General features: G+C 38.2%; 1 protein-coding gene across 1 annotated transcript in view; it reads left to right on the forward strand.

Moving 5' to 3' along the window:
- Nucleotides 1–9,751, forward strand: part of GABRG3 (gamma-aminobutyric acid type A receptor subunit gamma3) — a 647,580-nt gene extending 637,829 nt beyond the window's left edge. The window contains exons 8-9 of the mRNA XM_063444658.1: nt 5,546–5,742; nt 9,242–9,751. Of these exons, the coding sequence (XP_063300728.1) occupies nt 5,546–5,742; nt 9,242–9,520 (476 nt within the window). The 3' untranslated portion in view covers nt 9,521–9,751. The remainder of the gene's footprint in view (nt 1–5,545; nt 5,743–9,241) is intronic.
- Nucleotides 9,752–10,927: the final 1,176 nt, after the last annotated feature.

Here is a 10,927-nt window from a genome sequence, read left to right on the forward strand (position 1 = left end):
AAAAGTGCAATAATCCCTTCGAGGCCCCAGTAGAGACTACAATTGAGGGCTAATGGGCCATGGAGGGGGGGTCTTTCTAGCAGAGGCTATCTCAGTGTCCTTTAGAGAGTGTGTTAGAAAGAATCCCCTCCAGGCCCTATTAGAGACTACAATGGAGTCTAATAGGCTTGGAAGGGGGTCTTTCTAACAGAGGCCATCTCAGTGTCCCTGCTGGAAACAGTTGCCTCCAGGCCCCAGTAGAGACTACATTTAAGGGCTAATGGGCCATGGAGGGGGGGGGAGCATTCTAGCAGAGGCTATCTCAGTGTCCTTTAGAGAGTGTGTTAGAAAGAATTTTCTCCAGGTCCCATTAGAGACTACAATGGAGTCTAATGGGGCCTGGAGGGGGGTCTCTCCAACACTCTGGTTCCTATTCACAATATAGCAACACAACATAGCTCGCTGATACCTAGGCCAAGTTAGCTCCTCTTACCTTAATTACTGTTGCTGGCTGGCCGTCTGTGGGCTTGCTGGAAGGCTGTGGGCTTACTGGCTGCGGCTGGCAGGCTGTGGGCTTGCTGGCAGGCTGTGGGCTTGCTGGCAGTCTGTGGGCTTGCTGGCAGGCTGTGGGCTGTGGGCTTGCTGGCAGGCTGTGGGCTTGCTGGCAGGCTGTGGGCTTGCTGGCTACTGCCGGCAGGCTGTGGGCTTGCTGGCTGTGGCTGGCAGGCTGTTGGCTTGCTGGCTGCGGCTGGCAGGCTGTTGGCTTGCTGGCTGTGGCTTGCTGGCTGCGGTTGGCAGGCTGCTGCTTGCTGGCTGTAAGCCTAACTGGTGGCCTGTGGGCTGGCTGGCCGGCCTGTGGGCTGGCTGGCTGGCCTGTGGGCTGGCTGGCTTGCTGGCTACTGGGGCACTTGTAGATTATTTAAAGAAATAATCCATGCACAATAACCACTACTGCTCTGTGTAGTCGTTAGGGTGCCAGGAGGGCCGGACCCCCCTTTCAGAGTAAGTAGTCAAACCGTTTAAGAACAGTTTGACAACTTACCTGGGGTCTGCTGGGATATGAGGCTGTAGTAGGGTATAGGAGCAGTGGTGCAATGTGTAAGGGGTGCAGTGTGTGTGTGAAAGGTTCAGTGTGTGTGAGGGGGTGTAGTGTGTGAATGTGTAGGGTGTGTGGGGCAATGTGTGTATGAGGGGGCTGTGTATGTGTGTGGCAATGTTAGTATGGGGGGCTGTGTGTATGGGTGGGCAGTGTATGTGTGTGTGTGTGAGGCAATGTGTGTAAATGTGTATGGTGTGTGTGGGGGCAGTGTGTGTGTATGGGGGGCAGTGTGTGAATGTGTATGGTGTGTGGGGGTAGTGTGTTTATGGGGCTAGAGTTCACTCTCACCACTGCAACCACCAGGAATCCCTGGTGGTCACAGTGTTGAGAGTGAACTCTAGCCCGTAGCTCCAGGGCTAGAGTTTACTTTCGCCAGAGCCGTAACGTTGCCGTGGTAACCGCGGCAACGATCTGTGCTCGCGCAAGAAGGACCCAGAGGAGCTGCAGGCTGAGCTCCCGGGTCCTCTCTTCCTCCCTCCCCTGCCGGCTGCCCGCACGGTGCCTGCGGACAGGGGAGGGGGCAATTGCCCTCCTCTTACTCCCCCCTACCCCTCTTCTTACCCCCCTCCTCCTCTTCTTACTCCCACCTCTTCTTACTCCTCCCTCTTCTTACTCCCCCCTCCCCCTCTTCTTACTCCCCCCTCTTCTTAAACCCTTCTTACTTCTGCCCCCTCTCTTCTTACCCCCCTCCCCCCTCTTCTTACTCCCCTCCCATCTTCTTACTCCCCCCTCCACCTCTTCTTACCCCCTTCCCCCTCTTCTTACTCCCCCTCTCTTCTTACTCCCCCCTCCTCTCTTCTTACCCCCCTCTCTCTCTTCTTACTCCCCCCTCTCTTCTTACCCCCCTCTCTTCTTACCCCCTCACTCTCTCTTCTTACCCCCCTCTCTCTTCTTACCCCCCTCCCTCTTCTTACCCCCTCCCTCTTCTTACCCCCTCTCTCTTTTTACCCCCCCTTTCTTTTTACTCCCTCCCCTCCCTCTCTCTTTTTGCCCCCCCTCCCTTTCTCTTTTTGCCCTCCTCCCCTCCCTTTCTCTTTTTGCCCCCCCTCCCCTCCTTTTCTCTTTTTGCCCCCCCTCCCCTCCTTTTCTCTTTTTGCCCCCCCTCCTTTTCTCTTTTTGCCCCCCTCTGTTTCTCTTTTTGCCCCCCCCTCCCCTTCTCTTTTTGCCCCCTCCCCTTCTCTTTTTGACCCCTCCTCCCCTCCTCTTTTTGCCCCCCCTCCCCTCCTCTTTTTGACCCCCCTCCCCTCCTCTTTTTACCCCCCCTCCTCTTTTTGCCCCCCTCCTCCCCTTCCCTTCTCTTTTTGCCCCCCCTCCCCTTCCCTTCTCTTTTTGCCCCCACCACCCCCACCTGTAGCGTGGCCGAGCTGCACTCGGGTCCCTGGAGACTAGTGCTCCCTCTCCACCTGGCTACAATATGTGCAGCTGCCTGCCTTGTAGGGGCTATAAGGTGGCCAATTGACCAACTCTTACGCCCCTCATGACATGAGGCTAACAAGGCATCTGCTGGGGCATTCGGGGAGTGTCATTCTTTCCTGCCCTCCTTGGAAAGGGCCATCCAAGGCAAATGCCATGTAAGCTTTGTGGAAAATACAGTTCTGTATGTGAGGGGGTCTATCAAATATATTCTGGAGAAACATGTACAAATTGCTTGAATCTTTGTATAACTTGCCATATAATCAAATTATTCAACTATATGATGACAAAAAGTAATGCCATTTTTTGTTAAACAATAGAATAAATCTTGATAATCCAATACATAAAAAAATGTAAAGTCACATGCCCTTACCAATGTAACCTTTGTTTGCTATTGCTATTGTTTTCTTTAAAAGAGATTCAGAAAATAACATTTTATGTCAAGCCTACTAAAGAATACAAAGGATGATATTTTTCAATTGAAACTAGAAAGGCATTTTGGATGAACAAATACCACAGCTGTACTCAATGATGGTAGTTCTAAATTCAATTGTACAGACATATATATCACATCAAAACCATGTTCTGCAAGAGCTCTTTGTTGCGATTCGCTGTTCACACGCCTTGCACTGTATTTCAGGATTTGATTCTATAAAACAATCCATTCTACCAATGCCATATTAAGTGAATCTCCTAAAGCTGATCGAGACAATGTACCTAATATTTTATATAAACAAAATGTCAATATTCTTATAAATAGAAAACAGCAAACCTCGCTCCCCGCCCTCCCCCATACATGCAAAAAAATAAAATAAACTATGTTTTGAATAGCAGGATTAATACATTGAAAATGTAAAAATAGGAGTAAACCACAAAAACATTTGGAACATTTTGGAAATTGTTAAGCTTCCTGTAATTCAACAAAAGGGAATATTGATAAACAATGAATGTTCCTACAAACTAATTATATGCAGGAAAAAATGTCCAAGAAAAGACAGGATTACAAATTACTTTTACTAGAACACCTGCCCGGAGACTGGCTTCCATCTGTTTCCTTAATTTAAAAACCATGATCAACTAATCTTTTCATATGACCATCTTTTTAGTCAGCCCTTTGCAAAAAAAAGTCCCAGCATTAACTATGACTAGTATGAGAGACAGAAGTTTGTCGCTCCCAAATGTAGTCTAGATCCATCACTAAAATGTTATAGATGTTAAGTCAAGTCACAAAAGAACTTATATATATATAAAAATGTTATTTGATCTAAAAAAAAAATCATTAGTACAGCGTTCATTGAGGTTTTTATATTTTTCCTGATTGTGCTATGCTATTCAATGGCATTACATCACTCAGAAGTAGATTAGGTTTACAATAAATAATTCTACTAAATTAATATATACAAAGGCTGCTGTTTATATTTCAAATAATTTGATCCCATTTCTTTCTTTATTTTTTTCTTCACTTTACACCAGGGGTTCTCAACCCAGTGCTCAAGGACTCCCTACCAGTCCAGGATTTAGGGATTACCTGGGTGTTTCTAAAGTGTTTTTTTTTCTTTTTCTAAACACCTTAGACACACCCAGGTAACCCCTAAATCCTGGACTGGTAGGTTGTCCTTGAGGACTGGGTTGAGAATCCCTGCTTTAGACAATGGCAATACAACATACATAGAACAGTAAAATACTGAGATTAAACATGGGTATTTTAACTCTCCCTAGAATGGAGGGGGCATTGGACAATCCTGATTTTTTAAAATATACGTCAACTGTCATATTAGTAAAAGTACTGGTGTTTTTTTTTTTATTATTCAAAAATGGATATGGGTGGAACAATCTATTCACCAAGACATTCCACTTCACATGTCGCCATATTCACCTTACACTCTTCAAAGAAACACTCCAAGCACCGTAACCACTAGAGCTCAGAATGCCCAGGACCCACTCTATTTTGAGGAGTCACATAATCTGCTGGGGTCTACCAGGCACTGCTCCCCATCTCCTCTATAAACTCAGGGCTTAGCTCATTGACTGAGAGCATTAGTTAATCACTAGAACAGTATCAGTATCAACAGCATTGATGTAGATTCCATGTGTAAAGCTATCAAGATAAATTAGATAATGGAGTGCCAAACTCAACAGTATAATTATTATTTTTCTTAATAATAATTTTTCTAAATTATTTGTATAGGACCAATATATTCTCCAGTGTACAATTATACAGTGGAGACATATAATATCAAGTAATTGACAATCACATTTTTTTTGACAGTTTGAGGTGCGGAGGAAACAAAAAGTGGGAATACTGTGTCAGAGGTGATAGATATGATGCCTGCATCTAGTTGAGTTTGTAAAATTGATGTGTGGAACAAGCTTAGATACAGGAACTCAAATGAAAGAAATAAGTGTAAATGCTACATTCGGGAGGCAGAGGCATGGTAAGAATAATTTAGGATGCTAATAACAGTTGGATATATTGACAGATTGAGAACAAGCAGGGAACCAGGGAAGAATGACGAAAAGCATTGAAAGGGCATGACTGACACTTTGGCAGATGGAGAATGGATAACAAGCAAGATAACCATAGTAACTTCTATATTAGATAACTGAGAAAATTACCTTATTCTACATTAGCTAAGGTTCATATGAGTCATTATTGAGCATAGAACAAATATAATGAATTTTAACCAAGTTCTGGTCTTTGTCAAGTGATTTCAAATAATATTTGAAATAATATTTACATACACATGGTAATAAGTACAGGTGAGCCTAGTTTATACAAACAAATAAGAAACATTTCACTTAATTAAAGAAGAGCTTGTTATGCAAAAGGTGAACACTCATTCTCATAAATAATAAATTGTCGCATTCTTCACATTTAATATAGGTTGTAAGAAAAAGATTACTAATTATGCTATAAATAAGTAACCTTAATTTTTTTTTAATGAAATTCGGATAAGGAATGTACCACCACTATTGATTCCATGTAATGTAATAGCATGTTTAAATACTGAAATGTATTATTTCTAAAAAACAATATTATTTATCTGAAACCAGGTATCACCACTGTTTTGACAATGACAACACTGAGTACAATAGCAAGAAAATCCTTACCGCGAGTTTCATATGTCACCGCAATGGATCTATTTGTGACTGTCTGTTTTTTATTCGTATTTGCGGCATTGATGGAATATGCAGCTCTTAATTACTATTCAAGTTGTAAAAAGCCAAGATGCACAAAGAAGAAAAAATCGGTAAGATTATGTTCAATTTTGCTTCTTATTCATTTCAAAGGAACAATATTGATTATTGGCTTACACCACTTATTCATACTTTTAGTAGTGTATTTTCAGTTTTGCAAAAATGTGTATGTGTGCCTGTATGATGGATATTTGTGATAAGCAACTGTGGTGGCTAGTCCATAGGAACATGTGTAGCAGTACCCACTCAGTTTTGTTACCAAAAAAAATATTTTTTTAAAACAATCAATCCTATTGACATGACAAAAACTTATGATGTGTGTGTTAGAAAACTATATGTTTAATTCAGTTTATTAGCGAATGTAAAAAAAACTGTCCAAGATATTTACTATTTTAGATTTTGATAGTGTAACGTAGCCCAAGTGTAAAAATGTTTCTGGTATAAACCCTTCAATGTACTGACAATATTAGATACACCAAACCAGCCAACACTCACTAATGGGAAACTGAGAATCCAGATTGAGATTGCACACGTTATAAGGATTTTAAAGGGCTTTATAAAGGATTAAAATAGAGATAGATGGAAATGTCCCTCAAGAACAAAACTACATTTGAGAAATCCTGTAGGTAAGACAAGAGAAGATCAGAGAAGGAGTGTACAATTAGAGAAGTACAATTAGAGAAGAAATATAATTGGAAAAATAATTGTTAAGAACTTTGTTGGTGAGTGTTAGTATCTTTAATTGAAAGGGTGCATCAAGCCCAGTAGGCACGGTATAAGTAGAACAGTGATAAAGGAAAATAATAATGACAACACCATTCATTATGGGTTGTTGAGACTCAATTTGCGTTCTGGAGAGACCAATTATAATTTACATGGGAAATTATAAGTGTATGAACAGACTTCTTAAAAGCATATTGTGTAAGAAAAGAACAAAATTTAAGGTGAAAATGACAGGTTTTGGTGACCACCTGGATATAGGCTGTAAAGGTGAGGCAAGAGTCAAATATAATACAAAGGCAGTGAACTTTCAAGGATGGGTTGGTGGGCATACCATTGACCTTCATGGAGAGTTACAGTGGTTCTACAACTGTGAAATGTTCTAGAAGGGAGGGAGATCAGGAGTAGAGGGACATTCTGATTATCATTTGCATAAATACATGACACTGGAATCCAAAGGAACTAATAAGCTTACCAAGAAAGACAACATAAAGAGAATGTAGAATGATGAAAAGGACAGAGCCTTAAAGGGCTGTAACTTAGACAGGTGAAAAGGAGGAAGTGTTACCTGAGCGGTAAGACAAGAACCAGAAAAGGACAGTATCCAATTTTATTTTGGGGAATGAGAGTCTGATCAATAGTGGTCAAAGCAGCAGAGTGATCACAAAATTGGAATAAAATGATTTAGATTTTGATATGATTAGGCAATACGTCACTGTAGCAAGAGTAGTTTTGGTATAATGCAGGTGGCAGAAGCCATATTGATGAGGATTAAAGAGAGAGTTTAGAAAATGTGTCAGGTGGATACCAACAACTCATAAAAAATGTTTTGAGATGAAAGTGAACATGGATATAGAATGGTAAAGGGAAAACGTATCTATTTGTTTTGTTATGTATAAAATATTTATGATTATATTGATTATACTGTTGGGGACTCCTTTTCATCAATTTTAGCAGTGTTGTAATAAATAATACTTTGTAAATCTGTAAATTATCTTTTGTGATTTGGGAATAGCTTTGATTCATTTTTTTTCTCTGTGCAATCAATAACTCTGTTATTATAACAATGCAGTTATAGTCAACTCCATTCGATTTTTTTCACAAAAAAAACGACATTTGAACAGACGTTGCTGAGATTATAGTAAAAACAAAGTATAGTAAGAGATGTGGTTCGAAATAGAGAATATATAGTAAATAAAACACGAGCGATCGCTATTAAGCATCTTCGATGATAAGAAAAAACTTAAAGGGACATGCATTACTTGACATTTTCTGACCCCTACATGTAAATGATATTTCCTTTTAACTCAGAGAAAACAGAAGGTATGCTGGTTCTCAGACTCTATGGAATGAATCCTACTTAGTCATTACTAAGTAATAGGCAATACAATTATTATTTAGTTAGGAAGAATTTTAGAGCCAGACCTCTTTGCATGCAATGATACAATTCTGGTAATAATTATATTACAGGGGCATGATCAAACCACATTTGTTGACTGACAATGGAAGACACAATCTTTGATAGGATTAGTTTGTCAAGAAAAAAGCAATTCCAGAAAATAAATATTTTTGTTTTGTTGGTACATAGGTTGGATTGATGCTAAGTATCATTAGTACCATAATGAGTCAAGCACAATAGGTCAAGCAGTGGTATGCAACCTTACTAAAATACCTGCAAATTTAATTTTGTTTTATTCATTCTTGTGTCTTCCTAGGGTAGGAAATCAAACTGCAAACAGTTTGAAAACTTACCTGGAGTTCATCCCATCACTGCCTTCCCTGCAACCTGAAAGCTCTGAGATATGCCCAGTGGTGCAGGGAGTTGCAATTGTACAACACACATTGTATTTCTTATATAAAGGCTCCTGTATTTTTGGACACGTAACTGCGTATAGCATAATTGCATTGCACTAGTTGGCAATCTATAAACATAATAGCTGTTTTGCCTAATGTTACTGTTATAGCTATTTTAAATGAACTCCAATGAAGATATTAGAGTTCAAGATAGAGCTTGGTGCTAGAAGCATAGTTGTTAAAGGTGATGGTTAAATGTTTCACCATGGTATTGTTTGAAGGCTACGGTAAAATATTAGTTTACAGGCATTGTAGATTTAGTTTTTAGATATAAGGATTATAATAGCTGATACATATATAGGTCATGGATATGGAGTAGAGTTATAGGCTCTAGTTTTGAGTTTGGGAAATGGTTAAAATGATAAAGTAATGGTTAAACAAATCTTAATTGCACCCATGTCAGAAAGTCTATGCCAAAAGGTAAGTGCAATGTATTCAAGACCTGTTTCCAACAATTTCCTGGCAAACATATTACTGTAAAATATTAGGAAATGTAGGCAGTGTCGTAAAAAATAACATGTTTTAAATAGTAAAATGTGTATTTCATCTTGCAGATGACAACCTGTTTTTGGAAGGTTTTGAAACATATTGTAGTGCATGTTACTATTCAATTCCAATATGAATTTGTCTGCCTCAATCCATTGTTAATACAATATCAGTTACTTTATAAATGAATGTGCTACTGTTTTCCAGAGTAATGTAATACACATTTTATTAGACATCTGTGCATGCTTTGTAATACACTGTTAACTTTACCAAATTAGTCCCCCCTGTATAATTGATCTGAATATCATGTTGTAATAGCAAATATATCTTCTTAACAGTTTTTATAATGGTAAGATAACACCTGCTTTACCAGTATTTTCAATTACTATGTGAAAAGAATGAAAATGATCTGAGAATATATATATATTTTTTTTTTATCAATGCGACATTCTGCAAAACTTGCTTACATCTTTCTATTTTCTCTTTCTTTAGAATTATTCAGTTCTGGATATAAGACCCCCTCAAACTGTCATCACTTTGAACAATACAATGTATTGGCAGGAGTTTGAGGAGGCATGTGTATATGAGTGCCTGGATGGCAAAGACTGTCAAAGCTTCTTTTGTTGCTACGATGAATGTAAATCTGGCTCATGGAGGAGAGGGCGGATTCATATAGACCTTCTAGAATTGGACTCATATTCCAGGGTCTTTTTCCCAACTTCATTCCTGTTATTTAACCTTGTTTACTGGGTTGGATATCTCTACCTTTAAAGACTCCCTTGTATAGAGGGACATATTTTCAACTAGGTGAACATGTAAAACCAGAAGATACACAAGACTGTTCCTGGTCAAACTGACCATGGATGACTTTTGATTATTTTCAGGAGAATTCAAGAGGAAGAAAAACAAGACAAAAGTGACTCTATTTAAAGAGAACTGTGAACTATTATTAATAATGCCTAAAATACTTTTTACAACAAACAATGCTTATAAATTCTTATATACTGAAATCTATATTTGGCATAGAAAATTATAATGGAAAAAATCGATCATACAATCCATACAGGAAAAAAAAAAAAAACTAATGTGTTGCAACATTTTATTAAATATGTATTTAATTTATATATTAAAATCAATATTTTTTTTTCAAAATTGAAGATGATGGTATGGACAGATTCATTACAAAAAAAATACACATTTTGCCATTTACAGATGTTACACAAGACAACAATCTTTGCTACCACATTAAATACCTATAACTAAATACAAATGTGTTTCAGAGAAATGAAAACACATTTACCAATTACCTTTTTATTATTGTACTTCAAGATTTTCTTAAAAGAGGTTAAATTAATAAAATGATAAAATTAATGTTTCTTTCAAAGTCCTTACCAATTACTTTAATAGAAAAGAAAAAAATAGAACACTATAGACGTTGTAATGTTTCTTTTTAGGTGATGATTTGTCAACCTGATCTTGCAAAGTTAATACAGAAGTTTTCCTCTTGAATATTTTTCAACTTTTTGAACTTAACACCCTCCCCCTCATTTTTTTAAATTATCTTTTTTTGACAATTGACAATTAGTCTCCATACGTTTTTAACAGCAGAACATAGAAAAAAAAGAAAACAAAGCAGAACACAAGTTCATTTGATAACACATACTTTTAAATTAAAAAAAAAGAAACATTTTAAGTTACTGCTGTATGATTAATTTCCCCCTCCCCATCATAAGTATAGAAATGTAAGGAAGAACATAGAACTACAATGGACCTCTACTCTAAAATATAGAACTGCAATGAGCTCTGTCCAAGTGCTAAAGATCTAATAAATAAACAGACTTTGTTAACAAATTTCCAATTGCAACATTTTTTCAGTGACTGCAGACACATTGTTCAATACCGCTAAGAAACTTCTCATAGAATCTTTCAATAAAACAGATATTACTTGCACACAAAAATACAATATTTCATTAGAACATCAGGAGAATCTTAGGTTGAAATACATATTGAAAGCACACTTTAGGCACCCATTCTAATGCACAGAGAATATCTGAATAATTAAATATCTGAAATTAGCAAGTTGAGTAAAGTAATATGCATTTCCGCTCTACATGATAGCAATATTCTGATAAAAAGAAGTCCAGAAAGCATCCTTAATAGGAGAATGTAACGGAGAAT

The sequence above is a fragment of the Pelobates fuscus genome, chromosome 1 (genome assembly GCF_036172605.1).
Source record: "Pelobates fuscus isolate aPelFus1 chromosome 1, aPelFus1.pri, whole genome shotgun sequence".
NCBI classification, from domain to species: Eukaryota; Metazoa; Chordata; class Amphibia; order Anura; family Pelobatidae; genus Pelobates; species Pelobates fuscus.